This window comes from Callorhinus ursinus, unplaced genomic scaffold, assembly GCF_003265705.2.
Source record: "Callorhinus ursinus isolate GAN/ISIS: 27379988/994484 unplaced genomic scaffold, GSC_fseal_2.0 scaffold3, whole genome shotgun sequence".
Taxonomy (NCBI): domain Eukaryota; kingdom Metazoa; phylum Chordata; class Mammalia; order Carnivora; family Otariidae; genus Callorhinus; species Callorhinus ursinus.
Genome location: NW_027397065.1, coordinates 34948997 through 34973135, shown reverse-complemented (window position 1 = coordinate 34973135; position 24139 = coordinate 34948997). Strand labels below are relative to the sequence as shown.

Sequence of the window (24139 nt, the reverse complement as noted above, 5' to 3'; positions counted from 1 at the left end):
GGGGGGGGCACGCGGTACAGAGGGCTGACAGAGGAAAACACTTCCTGTACGGTACCGCCGTGCTCGCTCGTGCCTGCAGGAGGCTCCCTCACCCTCCCTTTGGAGAAATGCTATGTTACTTTGTTGTTGCTTTTTTTCCCTTCTCAGTAAATTAAACTTAATTTTGTTTTGTACATTGGCAGCTCTGCCCGAGACCACTAATGATGCCTGTGGGAGCTGGAAAGCCAGCCCTGGATCCAAACACTGATTCTGGTCCTTGAACCTGAGGCCTCCAAACTACTGCCTTCTGGGCCGGCTGACTTTCACTTTCTCTGGCATCAATTTCCCTGCTCCCCCCTTACCCGGACCCCTCCCCTGATACTCCTCCTCCACTCCCTCCGGGAGAAGGTCTGGGCTCAGGGCTGCCATCCTGGGTGTGCTTTGGAAACCAGTCTGGCCGCGGGGGGGTGCCATCATTTCCAAAGCGGGAAATCGGGTCTCCCCAAGCTCTGGCATTTACTTTATCATTACAGCCACTTATCTTTGTTATTTCAATTTCTATTTCATGAGCTTTGGGGAAAAGCATCCACAGGCCTGTTTTCATGGCATTTTCTTCTCTTTCGCATGTGTCACTTGGCACTCAGTTGGTCCGGAAGGAGGCGAGTACCTGGGTCATTTCTGCAGCCCCCAGCCCACGCCACCGGGGGAGGGAAGGGCCCCGGGGCTGGGGGTGCCACATGGCAGTGCTCGTGCAGACCTCCAGCAGGACAGTCAGAGCCCAGACGCAGGGCTGTCGTGGGCCTTTTAGTGACTACCAAGTCCGTCTGTCAGTCGGTCCTTCCTTCCTTCCTTCCTTCCTTCCTTCCTTCCTTCCTTCCTTCCTCCCTCCCTCCCTCCCTCCCTCCCTCCCTTCCTCCCTCCCTCCCTTTCTTCCTTCCTTTCCTGGCATGGGCGGCCCGGTTCCAGCCTCCTTGAGTGTCGGGGAGATGCTGGGAGCCACAACACATACCCCGGCATTGACCGGCTATTCTAAGTCAGTGTCCTACTCAGGTCCCCCCACCCCCACCCCAAAGCACTGGCAGAGCCAGTCCCAGTCGGAGGAACAGTCCCTGCTGGTGTCTCAGTCAATTCTGTCACTTGTGTCCGAGGGCAGGGTGCATGCTAAGCTGACCCAGAGGAAGGGGCGTTCCCGGGGTCCGGGGACACAGTGCAAGCTTGCAATGTGGCTGGGGAGTGGCATGCGAGTGCGTCTTCCCGTGCTGGCACTCTGGGTCCCAGTCACACCGCACCCGGCTCTGCCCGACCGGCAGTAGCTGCTGCCCCTGCCTCCCCCGCCCTGGGTCTGCTCCTCACCCTTCCAGCTTCATCTCCACAGAGAAGCTTTCTCTGATCTCCACACCAAGGGGAGCCTCTCTGCTCTAGGGTGTCACAGCAACCTTGCCCTCTCTTCTGTGGCACTGTCATAGTTGTCACCTTGCACATGCTGCTGAGACAGTGGAGCATACATCTCCCTTCCCAGTGACCGGGGACCCCACACGGGTGGGGGTCTCCCCAGTGCGAGCAGAGGAACCCGACACACCAGGCGCACAACAGACAGGTGCTGAGTGAGTGAGGGACCGAGTGGAAGCAGGAACATGGTGTGTGCGGGCTGTGCTCCAGGCCGTTCCAGGGACGACTCCCTGCCCATGGACTGGCTGAGCTTTCCAGGGCGCGGGAAGACAGTTTCCTCCACAGCATGAAGAGTGCCTCAGGAAGGGAGCCTCTGGGGCAGGAGCAGCCCTGAGGAGTTGGTGTGGGGAGCTCGGCCGCGGAGTCAGATGGCTCCTGGGTGGAGCACGAGCAGGACTCAGGACTAAGATTTCACCTGTAACATGGGTAGCTGTAAGGGGGAGCAGGTTGGCAGAAGTGCTCCGGAAGCCACAGTGCCTGCTGGGCATCGTTTTTACAACGATCTGGGCTGTTTCTGGTGTCAGACTGAGAGACTGCTAGGGAATCTGGAAGATGGAGTACAGAGCAGGGGGCTTGAGGCGGGGGAGGATCTAGAAAACAAGGTGGTAACCCTCCCGCTTGTATTCCGGAGGGCCAGGCAGTCGTCACCGGCCAGGCAGAGGCACTGGGGAGGAGTGCTTCCTGTCCCCGTGCCGAAGCTGCTGCCCGACCCCTTGGCTGAGGCTCTGCTGCCACGGTGCCGGGGTCCACTCAAGGAAGGGCGCCCCAGGCAGTCTTGCTGGGGACCCTGGAGATAAAGCATGGCGGATGCTGGCGGAGGTGGGGTTAGAGGGTGGGAGTACTTACAGTTCGGTCACGTCCTTGGGAATGCCTTTGGGGAGGGCGTGCAGCCCCCTGTTGCTGCACCGGACCACTGTCTCCACGCAGGTGCACTGCTCCGGGCAGTGTGGGCCCACCTGGCAGCTACTCTCGTCATTGCCTGTGGAGGGTCCCAAAGTGAGCATGGGGGGACACTAGCTTCTCTGGGGGCGCGGGGGGGCAGGGCAGGTGAGCGAGGCTGGGTGCCAGGGTCTAAGTCGTCTTCAGGAAAGGGAAGCCCTCCACTCTGAGCCCAAACCAGAAATGAGCCTGCGGGTCTCCTCCGTGGGTAAAGGGGAAAGAATGTGTGTCTGGATCGGGGAAAAGGGCCACCCCTCTGCTACCATGTTCAACATAAATTGAAGACTTTAAAAACTTGATTAACCAGAGTATTAGATAGGGAAGATGACTGTGAACTGAGTCCAGAATAAGCCAAACTGACAGAAGGAGTGCTCCAGAGTAGGCGGAGAGCCCTGTCTACTCCCTTTCTCCTACCTTTCTCCACTCCTTCCACCAACACAATCCGTCTGGGGTGGTAAATGTGTCCCCAGCCCATTATACCGTAGCCTCAGTTAATCTACAAATCAGTTAATTTGTCTTTAGATAAGCTATAGCTGACCAAGTAAAAAATGTGCTGGCTGAATTTATGTAAATATGTCCTTTGGAATCCTGACACGCAAAACCTTGGACCTCCAGGTATTAAAAACCCCCCAGCCAGTGACAGAAATTTCCCAGGAGCTCATCTTGAAGTCTGTTTCTCAGGATACACTGAGCCTCATGACACAGATAGGAAAACTGAGGGCCAGGGCTCTCATGCACAGTTATGTAGGTTGCGTACTGCACAAGGGTGCCTCACCATCTAATGGGCACTGATCTCACTGTGGATATGATAGATTAGGACATTTAGTACAACAGTATTCTCATAGACAGCCATAAAGTGTCTTGTTTAAAAAATCAGTATATTATGACACATTTCTGATAGAAGTAAAATGTCTTTAGGAAGAGGCCTCTTTTCTTAATTTGCATAAGGGAGCCATATGGTTAGCGGCAGACCTACAGAGCCCTTCAGAGCCACAGCTGCACGCCAGAGGGCAGAGTAGTGTCAGATCTCAGGGGGTCCTGATCATGAGTTACCTGCTGCCCCTCTCCTCTCTTGTATCTTTCTTGCCTTCGCAGGTACTGCCCCTCTGCCCCGCCCCCAGCCTCCTCACCTTCACAGGTAAAGTCCTGGATGGCCACATCCTGGATGGGGATCTCTTTGAGGAAGAATGGCTTTTGGCACCGGGGGTTCCCGCTCACGATCCGCCTCTTCCTCAACCACTTGCCGAGCCAGGCCAGGTGGCAGTTGCAGTTGAAGGGGTTGGACAGGAGGTTTCTGGGAGGAAAGAAGGGCCCTCTCTGAGTGGTTAGCACCTACCCCTCTACTGTGGAAGCTGGCCTTGGGACCCAGGGCTGCAACCCTGGGGCCCGGCTCCCCAGGGAGGGTTCCGGGGGAGGAGAGAGGAGGTCTGGGAAAGGAAATGCAGACTCTCTTCTAGAACCCAAAGGCAGTCTTTGTGAGGGTCTCATTCCGGACCTCTGCGGACGGATGGGACCTTGGTCTCCTGCTGCGTCCTCCCTTCTCCGCTGAGCTCCAGCTGTGGACTGTCTTCAATCCCTCAGCACTATTTTCTTACACTTAGTGCCTCCACCGGCGCTGGTGCCCCGCCTGGCATGACTCTACTGTCTGCCTGGCCGCCTCCTCCTCCTTCAGTCCTGGCTTAGACGGCGCCTCCCCTACAGGGAAACTAGAAGCTGCACCTGTCCCAGTCTTCTCCCTCATTCGCCCACGTGGCCTGCACAGCACCCATACTGGCCGGGCACTGTGTACCTCCCTCCTTAGACTCCCGGCTCCCCCAGGGTGGGCATCAGACCTGTCTGTCCTGTGTCTCTGGGGTCCTGCACGGCATCAGCACCGCCTGTGTGTGTGTGTGTGTGTGTGTGTATCTGGGGAATGCAATGACTGGATTGGTGGAGGGATGGGGGGAGAGCAGCTGTGGGTCTGCATGTTGCCTAGAGGACTGGAACCAGGCTCAGCACTTCATAAGCCCGAGGACGGAGGGGACATTATTCTCATCTCACACAGGAGGAAAGTAAAGCTTAAGGAGGATACACAAGAGGCCAGGCAGCCCTGAGTTGCTGTGGTATGATAGGACAAATTAAGAGCTTGGGAGTCAGACATCCCAGGTTTGAATCCTGACGCTGATGTTCAGCAGCTGTGCCAAGTCAGGCGAGTTTCTTCTCGCGTCAAAGCTGGTTCCCCTAATGAGTTGTGACTCTGCCTCTCTGGGCATCTTGTATGTCTCTGGATTCTCAGTGTGGAGACACACGGGAGGGGCAGAAAGTGAGCTAAAGTAAACCAACCTGCTGGTGCTAGTTCCTGGCCCCCAGCCCCCCGCCGTGCTGCCACTCATTCATTCCATTCATGCCTTGATTCACCGGGTATATAATGGGCCCTTACTTAGTGCCAGGCACTGACACAGGCATCGTGGACACAGTGGTACACAGAAGAGCTGCACATCCCTGTCCTTCTGGAACTTCCCATTCCAGCTGATGGGAGGCAGACAGCATGGAATCAACAACCCAAACGTCGGTTGTATGGTCTATCAGGAAATGGTCTGTGCTAGGGAAATGGGCAGGAGAGCTGGGCTGAGGAGCTGGGGGGATGGCACGGGGGCAGAGCGGGGTGAGGCAACCCACACTTGAGCAAAGAATGGAAGCAGGGGAGGGAGGCCGGGGAAGGCTGTTGCAGGTAGTGGGAGTGGGTCTAGGGTGTGGGGGGCAGTGAGGAGGCTGGGGGGGTGCTGGCCTGGAGGTAGGTTAGGAGGGACCGGATGGTGTGGGCCCTTTAGGATTTTGGCTTTTATTAATTAATTAATAAATATTAATTAATTTGGCTTTTAGTCCCTTGGAGGTGGGTATATGGGAACAATAGGCAGCAACAGGAGATGCAACCAAAAGCCTTTCTCTTCTGTCTTTCAGAGAGTCATTAGGGAAGGAAAGAGAGAGAAGAATGGACCAGCAACTAAGGGTAATGGAGCCACGTGGAAATACTACACACAACCAGAAAGGCTAACGTGTGTTGAGTACTTTCTATATTTCAGGCCCTTCCTGTGCATTTTACAAATATTAATGGATTCAATTTTCATAACAATCCTATGAGATGGATTATACAGAAGGAACAATTCAAACACAGAGAGATGAAGTAACTTTTCTAAGGTCACACAGCTAATAAGAGGTAAAGCCAGGATTGGAACCCAGGAAATTTGCTCTAGAGCCCATCACTTTACTATTCTAAAGCCTCCTTTACCAATACAGTGAATTATCTGGGCAGGAGCACTCATTTAGGTGTCCAGAAGGCTAGATTCTAATTCTGGTTCTGATACACATTTAAGCGGCCAGTGACATCATTTAAAACCCACTGTCAGATCATGTCACTGGCCTGCTTAAAACCTTCAGTGGCTTTGGATGAAGACCAAAATAGTCCATGGCAGGCCTGTAGCCTGGCCCTGGCCTGGCCTCCCTTCTGCCTTGCTTTATACCTCATCCTCCCTTACTCTGTGCTAAGACCATGTTGGACTGTGCTCAGTCTCATGCATTTGCTCTGCGACAACCCACCACAGGGCCTTTGCACATGTTCTTTTCTTTTTTTAAAAGATTTTATTTATTTATTTGAGAGAGAGAGAATGAGAGATAGAGAGCACGAGAGGGAAGAGGGTCAGAGGGAGAAGCAGACTCCCTGCTGAGCAGGGAGCCCGATGTGGGACTCGATACCCGGACTCCAGGATCATGACCTGAGCCGAAGGCAGTTGCTTAACCAACTGAGCCACACAGGCGCCCTGCACATGTTCTTCTGATAGAAGGAAATGCACTTCCCACTTTCTTGAACAAGCTAACTCCCACTCACCTTCCAGAACCCAGCTCCAGTGTTCTTTGACAAAGCCTGTGTTGGGTTTTCATATCACCGTGGACTTCCCTTCTGTGGTAATTCACTATGCTGTGAGCTCCAGAAAGGAGGGACCATATCTGTGAATTCTTAGCACCTTGATGGTGCCTGGCACATGGAGGGAGCCCAGCAAGTGGTTATTAAGTTGACAGATGGGTAGGTGACCGTGGCCAAACATGGTAGTGAGATGCCAGGGGAGAGGTGTGCAGGAGAGGAGCCCAGAGTCAGTGTGCAGTGGTCCAGGAAGACTTACATGGTAGACAGGGAAACAAGTGTGGTGAAGGCTCCAGGGGTGATGGTGGTGATCCGATTGTCATAGAGGGACAGCAGCCTCACTGAACTCAGGCCAGCAAACGTGTCATTGCTCACACAGTTGATCAGGTTACTCCTCAGCATCCTGCAAGGAGAGGGGTAGGGATGAGGGGCTGCACAGGCATTATCTTCTCTCCACCACGAAGCCACAGGGTGTGTGTGTGTGCGTGTGTGTGCGTGTGTGTGTGTGTGTGCACGTGTGCGTGTGTGTGATGCTTTTGCCAACTCCAGGCCAGACCAGTCATGTTGCTGAGGTTTGTTCTGTGATAGGGTGTGGGTCCCCACCGTGGCTACCTGTGAATGTGTGCGTACATTCTTGTCTGTGCATGCTTTATGTACAGTAAATATGGGTGTCATGAGTGTCTGTGTGTACACATGTATGTTGTATGGTGGTCAGTGTCTGCATGTGTATTTCTGGGAGGAGAAAGGAGAATCAAGATGTGGCTGTGGGCCATCAGCTTGTGTGTGTGTGTGCTTGTGTGTACATGCTTGTTCGTATATGTGCTTATCTGCATGCTGCCTGTGTGTCATTTTTATGAATATGTGTCTATATCTAAGTGGGTAAGTGTGTGTGTGCCTCTCTCAGCGCATTTTCAGCATGACTTTATCTACTTGTACACCTTAGGGCAAGCATCTTTCAGGGTGTGTGTGCTGGGGGTGCTGAGAATGCTAAGCAGTGTCCCCTCGAGGGCGGGGAAATGTCTAGTGCCTCTCTGGCTCCAGGAAGGAAGGGACTCAACTTGTCAGGACAGGGCCCAGGGGCTGCCTGCCAGCCTTCGTAATCCCCCTCCGATGCCCCCGCCCTCCTGTCTCCTTGCAGGCCTTGGCCCAGGACCCAGGCACTCACAGGGTCTTGAGGCTGCTGAGGCCCCGGAACATGCGTCCATGCAGCGTTTCCAGCTGGTTCCCGGTGAGCATCAGCTCCTGCACACTGGCCGCTCCGTCGAAGGCACCCTCTCTCACCTCCTTGATCTTATTGTTACTCAGGTTTCTAGAAGGAAGGGACAGAGTGGCTCAGGATGCAGGGCGGGAATCACAAGCCCTCAGTCAGGGAGGACCCTCAGGTGCCCCTGGACCAAGGACGGGATGGTGGGGGCCCCCTGATGCTTGGTCTTCAGCACCCGTGGCTGTGGAGCAAGGACCCTAGTCCTGCACGGTTGGGGCTACCCTGTGAAACAGGACGCATGCAGCCTGAAGTCTTTTCAGGGTGATCCTTTTTTCTAAGCCCCAGGTATGAGCACATTTAAAATGGCGATTCTCAAACCGATTTTTCTCCCTTCATCAGAAACTCTCGCCTAGCAGTGCTTCTCACGTGGAAGGCCAGAGAAAAATATAAAATGTGCCCTCTGTGGGGGTGGGATGTTTGTAGAGCTTCTAGCTCTACAGTTGAGATCCTTGATATAAATGGACACTTTCTAGTTACTACTTTCTGAGCACTTATCATGCATTAGGTTCCATGTGAGAGGTGTGGCTCACAGAATCACATCAAATCCTTGAAACAACACCTATCAGAAGAGTATTACGTGTATTATCATTGTCTCATTTTATGGATGAGGTGACTGAGGTTCAGAGAGTTTAAGTGACTTGCCCAGAATCATACAGCTGATAGAACTGGGATTGAGGCCAGGCTTTCTGGTGCATCAGAAGTCCTCCATGAGCTGCCTCTTTCCTAAGTGAATGTTCCTTTGGTGCTGTGGACACTCACACCCTTCTGTTACTGTTTTGCAAAATTCAGGGCTTGGGATATTGTATTTTCCAACGGCTTGGTCCTACCAAGCCTTGGAGCCACCCTTTCCAATTCTGCTCGAGCTCCGAGAAGGCCTTTCCCTCTGATGCCTGATCACCACAGGCCAGGCCTCTCAAGAGCTCCTGCAGGGCCACCGGGGCTGCGAGTCCCCCAGGACGCTCCTTGGCAGGGAGCCTCCGTGGACCACCCAGTCAGGCCTGAAATGCATCCCAGACAGGATGGATGGAGTGGAGAGTGATGGTGTTTACACAAACTGGGGGAAAAAAATTCAGTCTCCGGAGCAAAGAGCCTGTCTGTGCCTTGCACAGGGAATGGTGTTCTGCGAACGGCAAAATCTGCAGGTGTAGGTGGAGCCTGCTAACCCTCTAAGCACACTGAGGACGTTAGGACCCACAGCTGAGTCCCTGGTGCTTTTGCTTCTCTCATGCACCCGTGCGCAGCTCTGGGCTGACCCATGGCAACCCCAGGGGGTGAAGCTTCCCTCGGCAACTGCCTCAGAGCTAGCGATGGAACTGGGCACCCATGGGCTGGACGCCACTTTGTTGCCTCCTTCCCAGGTAGGGCCTGGGCCTGCAGGGCAAGGCAGTGCCCACGCCTGTGTGCAGGTGCGGAGGAAACAGCTGGGGCCTTGTCGGCACCCTCAGTGCTCCTGTCATGGCCCTGCTCTCCTGCCCCTTCTGTCCTGCCAAGGAAACAGGAGAAATACTCCTCAGCATCCTCCCCCCAAGGTCTGAGCGAGTTGGGAGACTCTCTCTGGATTTCTGCCCCCCGCCCCGCCCCACCCTTGTTGGCTCTCCTTAAACTCAGCCGGTTTTTGTTTGTTGTTTGTTTGTTTTTGGGTTTTTGTTTTTAATAAATCCTAGTAGTCCTGGTCTGGGATAACCCAGGAATGAAGGTAATGCACAGGGGAGACTGCAAATTACCCCCAAATTAGACATGGGAGGAGAGATAAAGGCTCTCTCAGTAGCTATAACTCATAGGAATGCTGGAGGAGCAGGATTTTGCTCCAGAGAGTTAGGCTCTGTGCGGAATTAAAGTACACAGGACGGGCAATGAAGATGAGTTAAAGCAGCCATGAAGGGGGAGGGCTCCCATTTCCCGACATCTGTTTCTTTAAATGAGCAAAATTAACATCACATTACTGTAAGGTTTGTGAATTGGATTTCCTCAGGCTGGGAGAATGGAAAACATAAGGAGAGAAAAAAAGGAGGGGACAGAATTTTCCAGAAGACCAGGCTGTGGTTGTCTCTCCATTCATCCAAGCGCTGCTCAAAACTACAGGCAGCTTGGGGCAAGCACTCCACACACAAAACGAGAGCATCAGGCTTTTGTAGGAACTCTGTCTTACTCTCAGAGTGCGATCTTCCTGAAGACGCCCCAGATCCCAGGGACCCCAAATGTGAAGCCAGGACCACTCAGCAGGCCTTGGTCCATTTTTGTCTCTACAGACGCACCCGAAGGAATATGGCTTCATCCTGGCTTTGGCTCTGATGAGGATGGGATCTTACACAAGGGCCCAGCCGTGGAAACTCCCATGCAGCCTGGGGTGGGGGTGGGGGTGGGGATGGGGGGCGGGGGAGGGCAGTTCAGAGGGGCAGCACCAGGAGAAACCCAGTGTGTGTCCCCGCTGCCTCTGCTGGCTGCCGGCTGTCCCAAGAAACAACGAGGCCCTGCAGGCTGGGGATTTGTCTGGCTTCCCCTGGAAACCTGGTCTGAGGAGGCAAACCCAGGCTTCTTCTAGCCCATGGCTTGTAAGACCGCCCAAGCACCCTGGCAACAGGGAGGCATCTCTGATCCTGTTTAAAGCCCAGTCTCAGATGAAAATGTAGTGGGGAGAGAGCTAAGTGGATTTTGTTCTAGAAACTAAGGATACTGGGTCATCACGGAGCAAGCACTCTGGCACGCTGTCAGGTCAGGGAGGTCCTGTCCACCCTTTTTATGAACCTCTCCCTCCCTGAGGTGGAAATTCTATTTCCAGCTCGGCTTGCAAGCTCAAATGTCCACAGGGTCCAGGCTGGTGACTTAAGGCAGGAAGCAGGTCCAGAGGGATAGCACAGTCCACAAGCCCAGTGACCAGAAAAGCACATGCCCGATTTAGGGGGAGAGCTGCTTCTCACTTCAACTCAACTGCAGCCGTTTGGCCCCGTTTTGCCAGATCTGATTTTCCAAAAGATGCCAGAAATTTGGATCTTTTTTTTCCATGAACACTCCTGATTTTTAGAAGTGGGCAACTAATTCTTACTAAAAACACACAACAAATTTGCCCGTGTGTAACCTGATTTTGGCTAGAGGGCTGCCAGGTTTCAGCCTGTGGCTGAGATTCTCCTTCAGCGTAGGAACTGACCTAAAAGTCTGCCTGAGAGATGCCATGACCACAGTCTGAATGTGACGTCATTTGAAGAGTTGCCTGGAGTTACCACGGTACCAATAATCCTTTTGGGGAATGGCTTATACATTTTTTTGGGGGGGGGAAGGCATCCCTTAGTACATGTGATACTCTTGGAGATCTCATTATTCCCACAGGACAGGTAAAGGCACAGTAGAGTTTCAACACCTGGCTTTATGCTCCCCCCTCTCGGCCCCTGTGCCTGGTCAGGGTAAAGTCAAGAGCATAACCTTAGGGCCCTGACTTCCCATTCCTTGCGGAAGCTTAGCAGACTTGGACACAGGCACAGCTGGCTTTAACCTGACCCTGATCCCGTTGGCCCACTACCTCTGTGGGGATGTTGGGACGGTGATGGGTCCCAGTAGATCCTTTACTTAACAAAAAGAGCTGCCATCGAGTTATTTTAAATAAGTGGTTGCAGCTGGTGGCCTTGGGACCAGATCTGTTCCTTCGGCATTTGCTCGGTTGGCTAGTACTACGAGTATGAATTTGTGCACACACATGTAATTACTGCCTTCAGATAGGGCACGCATTCCCCAACTGATCTGCACTGTTACCCCTCCTGGCTCTGCTGCTTGATTTTTAAACTTGGATAAGTTACTTCACTTTCTGTGTTTCAGCTTCCTTATTTGTAAAATGTAACAATCTCAAAGCTTTTTGGTTTTTCTTGGTGAGATTTACATGAATTAATGTCAGTACAGTCTGGCACAGAGTGAAGTGTCTAGTAACTGTTAGTGGCTAGCTGCTATTAGGATTATTACTATGATTAATTATTGCCATGCACCAAGCTCCTTTCCACATCTGTGCTACTCTCTGGATCTTGAAAATATCTGAACTTGCAACTCCTGTTTTAAGTATATAGCTAGCGACCCTGGTCCTCAACCCAGATGTGCTCTTCCGTCTTCCTGCTACTTTCCATCCCAGGCCCATGTTCAGTGGCGTGTCTTTCACTGACCTCTTCATACTTTTTTTTTTTTTTTGAATGGGATTTTATTTTATTTTATTTTATTTTATTTTTTTAAGATTTTTATTTATTTTGACACAGAGAGAGACACAGCGAGGGAGGGAACACCAGCAGGGGGAGTGGCAGAGGGAGAAGCAGGCTTCCCGCCGAGCAGGGAGCCCGATGCGGGGCTCGATCCCAGGACCCCGGGATCATGACCCGAGCCGAAGGCAGACGCTCAACGACTGAGCCACCCAGGCGCCCCTCTTCATACTTATTTCTGATCCTCATCATAACTTATAAGGAAAGTAGATTTCCTTCTACCATGCGAATAATGTAGCTAGGGCTCAGCAAGGCTAAGGACAATCCTAGGGTGACACAGCAGGAGGGGGACAGAGCTGAACTGAGAACAAACGCAGGTCTGTTCTTCGCTGTGCTTGGATTTCTGGCTGCTACAGGGAAGGTTTGGCAGCTGGGACCCTCATTCCAGCACAGCAAACACTGGGACAAACCCAGTGACCTTTGACCCTTTTAGCAAGAACTGGCTTTGTGTTCTGTCACAGTCCCCACCACTCTCTTGTGGCTTGGATGCTGAGGCTGGGAGTCGGTGGTCACTTACCATTGTGTTTGTGTGCTTGTTTTTCTTGGTGCACAGAAACGGTTCTCTAGTCTCCCTTCCCTGTTGCAAGGGAGAAGATGAGAGAGGGACTCAAAGTGTGTGAGCTTCACCTCACACGGGAGGGTAATGTCTCTCTATGGAAGCAAAGATTACTTCGTCCTGTTTACTATGCAGATATGTACTTGGCCAGCCTTACTCATTTAAATACCTGCCTTCTCTCCATACACATGGAAGTTGCTGTTTTGAGGTTTACAACAGTACGCGTTTCTCAGGTTTGAATTAAACAGGACGTTTCCTTGCAGGTGATGGGGGATGTCTGTGCTTGGTTTCCGAAGCCTGACCACACAGACAGCCATAGTCCTCTCCAGGACCCACGTGTGTCCCTCTCTCCTCTGTGCCTTCAGAGTACTCTCTCCTGCCCTCAGTTACAGAGCAGTCACTGAGGACGTGGGCAAGGTGGTGGCTGTGGTCAGGGAGGGAGGGAGGTGCAGCCCAGGGCAGGGGAAGGTCTGTCTTCTTCTTGTCTGCAGGGGACTGACGGGTGGAAGAGTGGAGAACGTGACAAAAAAATGAAGGTTTACAGTCAGTTCTCATTATTCACGGTAGTTACAGTCTACAAAGTCACGGGGAAAACTGAATTAGGGAATGCTGAACCACGGCTCCCAGGGGAAACACAAGGTTAGGTTCCTGTGAGCCTCTGGTCACAACACTGTCATCAGCTGATCAGTACATAACCTTGTCTGATGTGTGTTTCTGTTTAAAGACATCTTATTTAATGTATGTGGTGGATTTACTTACATGGCACTCACAGCCTGTAGCACCATTACTCGAGTCTGATGAAAGCCATGTAACGTATGTATTTTCTCCACGAGGCGCATCGTAGCTTTCTCGTGCTTTGGAAGGCTAGACAGCCCAGCAGCACTATGTAGCGGGGCCATTTAAAAGGCAAAATCACCAACAAAATGCATAAACATGCAAAAAGATGTGGCACCAAATATACTGTGACAAGGACACTTGTTTACAGTCCGAGAGCTGAAACAAAGAACCAGAGCACAGCCTTTCGGATGTCAGCTGAGTACAGGCACGCAGGATGACTCAAAAATTTTCAAGAAATTTTCTGCTGTTTTGTCCATGTCTACAAATGAGCATGAAAGCACCGTGAGTATTGATTTTGAGATTACAAATAAGTTTCAGCGAGTAAGTGAATTAGCAAACATGGGATTTGTGAATAAGGAGGCTTGACTATATTTCCTCTGAGCCCAACTCTGGGGCCAGGAGGTGTGGAGTCTGGGATGGGTGCAGGGAGAGGGGCCGAGGAGAAGGGCATCAGAGGGTAGAGAGTCCCTGTCTGTGCCGGTACCTCTGTGAGGGCCCTGGGAAGGGAAGATGAGCGGAAGCAAGCCTAACTGCACACTGGTGTGATTACGGCTGAACCCCAGTCTGAGTACCAGCTCCGACACTGATCAGCTGTGTGGTCTCAGAGAAGCCTTGCCAGCTTCCTCACCCACATGAAGAGGAATATGAGGCCACCACCAGGCAGGTGTACAAGGACTACATGAGCTGATGTGCACGAGGCAGGGAATGTGGCCTCTGGCCCAGGACAAACGCTCCCTTAGCTCAGCCACATTACTCTTGTTTGGCCCAAACTTGGAGGCAGGGAGGGGGTATGAGGACAGGCAGCCCTGGCACTGGAGAAGCCAATGTGAGCATGTGGGCCCTTTGCCTCAGGTCAGGCTCTGGTCAGACCCAGGGACACCTAGACTGAAGCCCAGTGTGCAAGACATCTAGCGTTTCTGCTCCAGTGTGCCTCACCGACGCAGAAGCCTGTAGAGGCCATCTAAGAACAGAACTTTTAATTGTCACCTCGTAAAAAGTCCTGAGTGACATACATGTACCCTAGACTCCCGTGTCCCATTGCTGGTCCTTACCTGAGTTCCTCTTGCCACCCCTTGGGGTAGACGCTGGGTGTGGAGGATCAGGAGGAGCAGAGGGCACCTGGAGTGAGGATTAGGGATGGTGCCAAATGCATGCTCTGCACCATACTTAGCAATTTAAAAGCAGTGAAGTTTTGGGGCGCCTGGGTGGCTTAGTCGGTTAAGCATCTGCCTTCATGACTCAGGTCAGGATCTCAGGGTCCTGGGGCTGAGCCCCGAATCGGGCTCCCTGCTCAGCAGGGAGTCTGCTTCTCCCTCTCCCTCCGCCCCTCCCCCCTCCCACCGCTCACGCTCACTCTTTCTCTCTCATAAATAAAAAAAATCTTTAATAAAAAAAAAAAAAAAAAAAACAACCCAAAACAGTGAAGTTTCATTTTGGTCTGTCTCTGCATGGCTGTGCCTTACTGTCCTGCTTCAAAGATACATGCCGTAGTGGGGGCAAGAGGAGGCTGGGAGGGTCTGGGCCAGAGGGTGAGGGAGCCCCCGGTACCCTGGCCTTCTGCTCTAGTCTGCAGCACGGACCCTGGCCAGGCCTGCAGGCTGCTGCCAAGTGCCCGGGGGGCTGACTTACATTTTCCGCAGGTTGGGCAACTTCTTGAAGATACCAGTGGCCTCGAGAACAGATAGCTCATTGTCGTTGAGTCGCCTATATGGGAAACAAGAGGTGAGGTGGTGGGTTAGCCGGGGATGGGGGCGCCTCCTCCTCCGCCCTCCATGGAATCCTCCCCAGCTCCCCCACAGCTTGAACTGAGTTGCCACCTGGCCCTCACATTCAGCCAAGTTCAGGGGAGCCAGGGAAAACTCAGGGAAGGCACGAGGGCCCAGAGGGCTGTGCCTGGCCATGTGTTACTGTGATGTGTAAGTCAAAGAGAACACTAGCACGAACGCCACTAAGACCACCATTGTTCATGCGGAGCTCACTCCTTGCATGAGTCAAGATGAATTCCGTGCTTGCATTCTCTTGCTTCATCTTCTTAAACCCCTAGGAGGTACGTGCCATCCCCTCCATTTTACAGCTAGAAATCGGACCCTGAGGTCTGAGAAGCAACTTGCCCAACGAGAGGAAAGTCAAGATGACCAGAGTCACACGTAGGTCTGTCCATCCCGCACATGTCACGCCCTCACCCCTACCATGCTGTAGCTCTCTAGCTCTTCCATTTCCAGACAAACCAGTGTACTCTTTCATTAGCATGTATAACTGGAGGCTCAGATATAGCTCATCATTCCAGTGTTTTCTCGACTTTGACAACCATTTACTAACCATCTTTCTGTTATGTAGTAAGCTTCATAAGGAGCTGGAGGGACTGTCTGCTTTGTGCATTGTGGAAGCTGGTGGGCCTAGCACCGTGCCTGGCTCACAGTGGGTGTTCAAAAATATTTGTTGAATGAACTAGTGGTTTTTATTTTTGAGGAAGCTGTCCCTGATGGTGTTGGTTGGGGGGGGGGTGGTGCCTGGGTGTCTATCCTCTGCTGAGGACGCAGAGGATGGCCAAGGAGTATCCATGTGACTGAGCCGGGACGGGGGCTGCCTCCCAGAGACCCTGCTCTGGCTGGCTCAGGGTGACGGGGTGCTAGGGGCCGTGTAGGGAGTTCCAGCCCAGGTAGTACTTACAGATCAGTGACGTATTCAGGGAGGTGGCTTGGGATGCGGGCCAGCTTCTGGTTGGAGCAGTCCACGATGGTACCCTCGCAGCGGCACTTCTCGGGGCATACAAGGTCCATGAAGCACTCACTGCTGAACCTGCTGCGGTAATCCTCTGAGCCTGGGTGGGGCCAAACAGGGCAGTCAGGATCACCGGGGCTCCCAGCCTGGGCTGAGGTTGTGGGTAGTGGGATGGGGAGACATGTGAGGGGGGGTTTCCCAGGGACAGACACAGCGTTGCTTTCATTTGTGGCCACCTTGCTGGTGCCCTCCCCACCCCAGCCTCCCACTTTCCATTTGGTCTTTATCATTCATCATTTGAGTCCTCTGGGAAACCAGGCTCAAGCTCTGTGGGCTCTTAAGCTTTTGTGGGTCATGGACCTTTCTGAGAAGCTGATGCGAAGTTGTGTTCTCCTCAGAGAAACGCTCATAGGTGCATGTGTACGGAATTTGGGCTACAATTTGGGGTGAAGAGTACTTAGTCCATGATGCCCATCATCTGTGGACCCTCTGAATATTCATGAAAATCCCAATGAAGAGATTTCGATGGCGTTTTGATGCGGGCTGTGTCAGGGTGGGGAGGAAGTCAGGGAAGGGGGTTAAAACTCAGTTCTCTTCAAGCAGGTAACGAAACAACAAAGGAGACCCAGCATATGGTGGTCAATGACCACTGACTCCAGGCCTCAGCATCGGGAAGACAACAATGAGGGTTGGGGACCTGGGAAATTGGAGCCCAGGCCCTAAAGCCTTGGGAATTTGGCTCAGGGTTGCCTGATGATCCTCTTTAAAACCAATAATAGCGATAAATTAACATTTAAAAACTGTCAAGACAAGCACAACCCTTGTGAAGATCCAAGTGATTTGCCCTGTCTTTGAGAATAAGCTCCATTTAACTATGGTGAAAGGCCAGTTCTGATGAGCTAAAAGTGGTTGGAACTAAGATTTATTTTTTTGACATCGAGTCTCTCCTGAGGTCACACAGTAACAGCAAGAGGATCAAAAAGTAACATCTCAGGAGAGGCCCTGGGTGCTGCTTTACTGATTAGAAATGATCCCTTGGCACCCGGGCAAACCTTGTGAGAACAGCAATCCCAGTGGCGGTCACTGGGGAAGCCCTGGTTCTCCCCAGCTAGTTGACAGGGGTCAACATTTCATTAGCGCTGTGCTAGGTGTGAAACACAGGCTTGGTCCACGTTTGTCCAGTGCGTAAGCAGGGTGCTGCTAGCACATCAGCTGTCCCGTATGTGAGTGTTCCTGAAGCGTTTCAGAGAACGTGAACATCCCAGGGTTGCTGAACTGCTTGAGGCAGACCTTGGTGGTCTGATCCGCTATAGGGCCAGTGTGGAGCACTACCAGTACAGAAGCGTTAGCAGTCGTGGGTTTGTCCAGGCCCTGGCACTTACTAGCCTCAGTCCTTCCACATGGACAAATGGGGGTCTAGGACTTGCCCCGTCTCATGGGGATGGTTGTGCAAATGCAAGGAGAGCAAAGCAGTGGAGAGGCTCTGGGGAAGGGAAAAGAACCATATGGATATTTGTGATCCTACTACTGTCATTTTCCAGAACCTAGTAGAACATTTGGCATATCAGAGGCCACTAAAACATCCGTGTAGCTAGTGATAATAGCTGACTTTTACGGAGCATGGACCACAAGCCGGGCACTATTCTTCAAACTTCAGATGGGGGAAGCCCATTTAATCCTTGCAACTCTCTGAGATTATCATGACTCCATTTTATAGATGAGAAGACTGAGGTCATCGGATCAGCTGGTACACGACAGAGGGATGAACCCAGGCAGGCGGATGCCAGGGCCCATGTGACTAATACTATGCTTTTCTGCAGATGTGTATTTTGACAAAACATTTATGCCAGTCTTTGTAGGACTGATCATAGAGTCCAGCTTGGCGGAGGTAGACTGAATGGCGCTTTCCTGCAGGGGCTATGGGAGGCAGGAAGCAGCTATCTTCTACGCTTGTGGTTTCTTACCCCTCACCTTATCAACCTACGCTAATCCTTGATTGCGGATGAACTTGGTGGTCTCTGATTCTGAAGGGAGACCTTCTCCTGAAGACAGGGGATCAGAGGCCTGGACCTGTCTCCTTTCCCTCTCTGCTCCCTCCCCGCCTCCCTCCTTCATCCCACCTTCCACCCCCAGGCTTGTGTGAGCAAAATCTGTGCACGTATCCCCGCAGTTATTTGGGCTGCTTCCTAATCCAATGCATTATGCAAATCTCTTGCCCTTGGCTTGCCAGGATCCGTCCCACTGAATAACTCTGACCTGGGCCATCTTCCTCCAGACACATCGGCATGCTGAGTCCTGGGTGAATTTCATTTTGCAAACCCTGCTAAATGACAATCCTCTCTTGTCCCCTGCCAGTGGTTCTCCATGCTGATGGCGTGAAGGGACGCTTTGTACACGCGCATATATTTTTCCTTCAGAAGGCGTCTACAGTGGAATCCTTGCAAAGTGGAGGAACCCCGAGCACTGATCAAATGCCTTTGAAAGACAGGAGGGAGCACGGTTTGCTCTTCAACACGATGAGCCTGAAGATGTACACCGGCTGGGCTGTGGCCGGGGACTGCCACCGATTAAATGCGTTTTCGTTTTAATCAAGGTGAGAGCGTCTGTAGTTAGCAGGAATCGCTCTCTGTAGTATAGTTAGATTATAACTGGTGGACCTCTGCGATGGAACCGCTGACCCATTTTAATGAAATGATTTTGCAATTAGATTCGATGGACTAATATGTCCTTTCCAGCATTCCCCCCTGCTGTTCTTGTTATTGCCCTGGTTTGTAACAACGAGGGGGTCAGAGTGTGATATTTTATAGGAGTGGGAGCCAGAAATGTTAATAACGGTGTTTGCCCAGAACCCAAAGGTTTCCTTCCCCAGTCAGAGCCAGCCTGAAATGCCACCCCCAGCACTTCATATTTCATTACCGAAACTACCCAGGGTTTCTCGGAGCCATTTGTTATGCCTAATGCTCATAACTACCCAAAAGTATTTTTAACTTTTCCAGAGCTTTAAAAGTCCATTTCAATCTCAATGCATATTTGTCACTGCCAGAAATACTTAGTAGGAGGGGAGTAACTGAATAGGCTGCTACTTCGTCTGTTTGGGGTGAGTTCAGACAGCAGAGATCTCAGAGGACTTGAAGAAGAGCCATAAAACAAAACGACGGCTGAAGCGGGTCATGGGAGAGCTGATGTCATCTGGCATCTTGCCTGCTCCTGCCCCTGTAGCCCTCCTCCCTTTTTGCAGGCAGCTCAGAACAACGACACTTGGTACATGATCACAGAGAAGCTTTAATAGACTGGGGGGTGGAAATCCACAGCAATACGATTTTATTACGAATCCTTGCCCTATGGCCACTTCCCAGGAGAGACTGTCTTTGACATTTGGATGGTCATGGGATTGGGGCAGGTAGGGAGCCACAGCTCCCATTTTTTGGGTGGCCTTGGCTGCAGAGGCCAGTACCGGGCCCAGGATGGCTCCTGTCATTAACCGTCCGGATTTGCGTCATTCTTTAGGCAACCAGTTTGTTGAATGAAAGTCATAGATTCATTGTTATCTGATGACCATGGCCCTGCCAACACATGTGTCCAGAACTCTCCTCTTCTACCTCCAGTATCCCTAACATGGGTGGGATGGAAGGAGAAAAGGAGCAGAAAGAGGAACTGGGGGTGCGGGGGAGTTCATCAGCTTGAAGAGAGAGTCACGTGGACAAGCAAAGGGTCGTAAGTAATGAATGGAATCAAGAGAGCATTGCTAGGCACACAGTCATCCGCTCATAGGCAAAGGCTGGGGGATTAGACACCAGTGGCTGGAAAATGTCAACTGTTTTACCAGGAGTTTGGTGATCAGTTGGGCAGACCAGCTGTCCTTGTAAGCTGTCCCCGTCAGAGTCTATTATGAATGCAGCCATCTGCCTGAAAGCAGAGGGAAAGGCCCAAGGCCTGTGGCTGGGCACTGCCCGGTCGTAAGCCTGCTGCTGCAGAACCGGGGAGGTGCCCAGGAAAGTGCCATCGTGGACCCACCCCAGAGGCCCGGCCCCCCTGTTCAGGACAGGGAATTGCTCCAGGCTCGAGGATTTGTTCTGTACCAAACAGATCTTGGTCTGTCCATGCTGGAGGGAGGAGCCATTTAAACTGTGCTGCTTGCTCACTTGCTTACTCAAGTTTTTCTCTATCAACAGAAGCAAGCTTGAAAGGGTGTGGTAAAATTTTTTTCCCACTCCCTGTCAATTCAAGTCAATCCTGTCACTCTTCCCCATTTTATAATTCAAGGCAATGGATTTATCCATAGCTGGGAAGGCTGAGTGTTACAGCTAGAGACAGCAGCCATCTGACCCTGGGCAAGTTAGTTAACCTCTCTGACTTGATGTGCTTATCTGTGAAATGGGCCTTATAAGGTTGTTATAAAAATTCAAGAAGGTAATGATGGAAACAGTTCGATGCCTGACCTATAGTAAGCACTCAGTATATGGTGAAAGCATCCAGAGAGGCAGACGACTCTTTGTTACTCAGCAACGGCTGGGCCCTGGCTCTGAGGGGTGACCTGAGGGAGAGGAGACAGTGAGAGTCACACATCACCATGGGAGGCCAGAGTCGGCTCCCAGGCCTAAGCCAGGGTTTGGTTCCCACCCTGGCTCTCTCTTATCTGGGACGAAACACACAGACTCCATGGCATGAACCAAAAACAATCTTCTAGTTACACTGGGCCTAGGGATTTACCAAGAAACAAACAGAATGGGAGGTGCCAAGATCCCTCTCTTTATTATCAGAGACAGTTGATTTCTGCACAGCCCTTATGTGGCATTGAACGAGCACCATGTGAGGAGTCCAGCACCTAGGCCACCGTGTTAACTGTTCTTGGAAGGTAAAGGACACAGACTAGACTTTAGGCCGCACGGGGGGGAGGGGTGGACCAGGGCCAATGTACTCGTGAGGGGTGGGGGTCGGGTTCAGAAGGAGCCACAGGTTAAATCCAAAGTCTCAGGCTCACGCCACTTTCACCCATTCTCATGCCCACATCCACCCCCAATGCTTCCGGTAAAGATGGCGGGTAAGGAGTGGATCACAAGCAGTATGACCTTTGGGTCAGCTACCACTTGGGAAAATGACCTTGCGCTGGGACCCTGCCATGAAACCATGGGGCATATTTCATCGGTGTACCTGTTCTCTCTGAATAGAAGGAAAACAGTGGTTTCTGAGCTATGACCTAGCTCCTTTACCCCTCGGCTGGCATCCGGTGTAGATTTGGGGGATGACGACTCCATCTGGGGTAGGAGATGTGGATATAGATCTTAGCGTGTCCTCCGTGTGCTTCTCCATACCCATTTCAGCCCATATCTGCTACCTGGAGGTGGAGGTGCTCTGGGAATCCCTCAAGACTCCCCCCCCCCCGCAACCCCCGCCCCCAGCCCTTTGTGAGGCTAGACCGGGACAGGTGGGTCTGGCAGGTGCTGGGCTGCGGTGCTCCAGAGCAGAGAAGAGGTGTCCAGCGGTGGTGGCGGTGGCGGGCCATGCTGCAGGAGAGCGCGGTGCTTTCCGCGGTGCTTGACAGAACCATGTTCCGTTTCCATCGTTCCACCACATGGTTAGATCAAGCACAAAGGAAAGCCCCGCGGCGACTGGTCAGAGTCAAGGTCAGGAAGCAGCGTCAGAGAGAGGACAGGAGCGCTCAGAGGAAGCAGCGTGGAGAAGCGGAAGCCGGAGCAGGCCCCCACTGAGCGTGATTAGTATCAGGAGCAGGGTTCCACAGGAACACTTCTGAAGACAGGAGCCCCACCGCCCTTGCAGCCCATTCCCAGGGGAGATACATGGGAAGGGGAGAAGAACAGGTGGGAGACTGTTAGATACCCCTACGCAGAAGTATCAGGGCGCAATGGAGCCCTCCCAAGGGAATTATGACCGCAGATGTCTCTGGTCATCTCACAGGCCTGCACTGATCTCTAAATCCCACTCAATCATACCATCAATCTGCCAAGACATCAATCTTAGCAGAAGCATCTTCCACATGCTCTGCAACCTGTCTGTCCCCATAGCAGAATGGATCCGCAGCAGTCTGATCTCCCAGCCTCTTAAATGAGGAGACAAGCCACAACTTCCGGTGGGCGAACAAAGCTGCAATGCTCTTCTTTAGGAAAAGCGCCTTTGCTATTCCACACCTCAGGAGTCTCCCCAGTACCCTTCCAGGTGCCCAGAAACCCTCTGGCTGAAAGACATTCATCCAGGATGATTCGAAGTATCATGGAGGGGGAGTATGGCATCGAAAGAAAATACGTGACCTTAGCCAGGGAGAGAGATGGGGAAGCCGATGGGGCCCCGGGTTTGGGACTGGGAAACCTACAATCACAACGGTCTGCGAACACCGACTCACAGAGGAGCTGACCGATTCCCATCACAATGAGTGGCCTCTTTCAGACTAAGAGAAGGAAGGAAAGGGGGAAGACACCGGATTCTAGGGTCCTTCCTGATTTCCAGATTTCCTCCACGGTTGTGAATCATGGCAGTGGGTAGAGGGACTAACAACCAACTCTTTCTGGGTACTGTGGGTCTAAGTGAGGGCGCCTAGGCCCTAGATCCCTATCTGCAATAGATCCGGGCAGTTTTTGCGAACTTCCTCCCAAGCCACTAGGAGGAGATGTGTACATCTTGACGAGGTCAGAGTCAGGGCCAGGGGACTGGGCACCTCCCTACTCTTGCCCTCTGATAGGAGGGACCGAGTCGCTGTTCCTCTACAGTGTGTTTTTGGGACAAGATGGTCACAGCATCTCGCCAGTGCATACAAAGGTTGTCTGCAATGGTTGACCAGTTAGTCAAGGTTACGTCATAGTCCCAGATCTGACCTCTTTCAAAGCCCTCCCATCTGACCGGCTAGAGGTGCTCACTGCAATCTGGTCTCAACCCTGCTTCGACCCCCAGACATGCAGGGCTCTATAAACACTGTGGTTTGGGGATTTCACATTCCAGTTTGATCAGAGCAGGGAAAAAATCCATCCCTTTCATGCCCCTGCTCCCAAGCCTTGAAACCTTCTCTTTGATTTCCCTCAACAAAAATAAATGGAGGGACAAGGGAGAAAATTTTCACAGTACGTCGGAAGTCCAGGGTTTCAGATCTCGTCTTGAAAATACTACTCTCTAACCTCAGACAATACTTCTCTGCTGGGTAGGCCTCGATTTCATCATCTCTAGCAGGGACTGGGCGATGTCTGAGGTCTCTAAGCCTCTGATGCCCTGAGCAGTGTCTTGCGGTTTGCCATCCTTGTGCATACCGTGTCACCACCTTCTGTACTTTTCCCTGTGAATTTCTTCTTGCCGACAGATCTCTACACGCCAAGGGAGGGGGTGTGATGGAAGACAGGCAGCATCTTCCAACTGCCAAGTGCTCCCTTGGGGATGCGCCTGGAGTCCCAGGCAGCCAGACGGTGCCTTTTCAGGGGGACTTAATCCGATGGTCAGATGACGCCGGCTGGCAGCGTTCACCTCTAACCTGACACTGCTGCCCAGGGCGGCGGATGCAGCTGATAGAGGTAGACACAGGGCAGCTGGCAGCCAGATGCCCTGCCTATGGAGGGGCTCTATGCGTTGCAGGAGCAGCCCTCAGATTGGCTTCTAATTACATCAGCTGTCTTTGCAATGGGGGTGCTTTTAGGGGAAAGTAAAACGCGGAGTTATTATCTGTCAACTCCAGTATGTGTCACCCGCCCCTCCTTCTTCTGGAGCTTCCTGGAAACATAGAGCTTTAGACCTATGGCTTCTGTATCCCCTAAAGCCAAGACAGGTCTGGGCCCCAGTGTCTGTCAAAGCCAAGGCCTTTGATGCTCACCAGTAGCTCTCTCTACCTCTCTTCTCTGCAGCTACATGAAGTAATAGCACATAGAATGCTCGATGTCAGGCATCAGCTCTGACGTCCTCTACCTTTATAGGAATAATCTGCTTAGTAGTGATTAAAAAAAAAATCTTTTAGACAGGGTCAGTCCAAGAACCCTGAACTTCTGTTTCTTTTTACAATTTCCAACCACTCCTACCCTCCATAGGAAAAGCAGCCAGGATCCCACCCATGCACAAGTGGGGAGGTAGGGGCAGAGCAAGAGAATGAGAGGTTACTGTGTCCTAAGTCAGCTTACTATTTTTTTTTCTCTACTTAGTTCTGCCTGCACCCCCACCCTGCCACCCCTAGTCCCAGCCTACAGTTGTTCCTAGGCACTGGCCCAGATTCGGTCCCTGGAAGCTGCCGGTCCTCGGACCCTGGGCTGATTCCACTCCTGCTCTGCCCCCAGGGT

General features: G+C 52.2%; 1 protein-coding gene across 2 annotated transcripts in view; it reads right to left on the bottom strand.

Moving 5' to 3' along the window:
- Nucleotides 1–24139, bottom strand: part of SLIT3 (slit guidance ligand 3) — a 592929-nt gene that overhangs the window by 60436 nt on the left and 508354 nt on the right. For both annotated transcript variants that reach the window (XM_025867066.2, XM_073890157.1), the window contains 6 exons: nt 15825–15975; nt 14784–14858; nt 7431–7574; nt 6525–6668; nt 3498–3661; nt 2275–2407 (listed from right to left, as the gene is read on the bottom strand). In XM_025867066.2, the coding sequence (XP_025722851.1) occupies nt 2275–2407; nt 3498–3661; nt 6525–6668; nt 7431–7574; nt 14784–14858; nt 15825–15975 (811 nt within the window). The remainder of the gene's footprint in view (nt 1–2274; nt 2408–3497; nt 3662–6524; nt 6669–7430; nt 7575–14783; nt 14859–15824; nt 15976–24139) is intronic.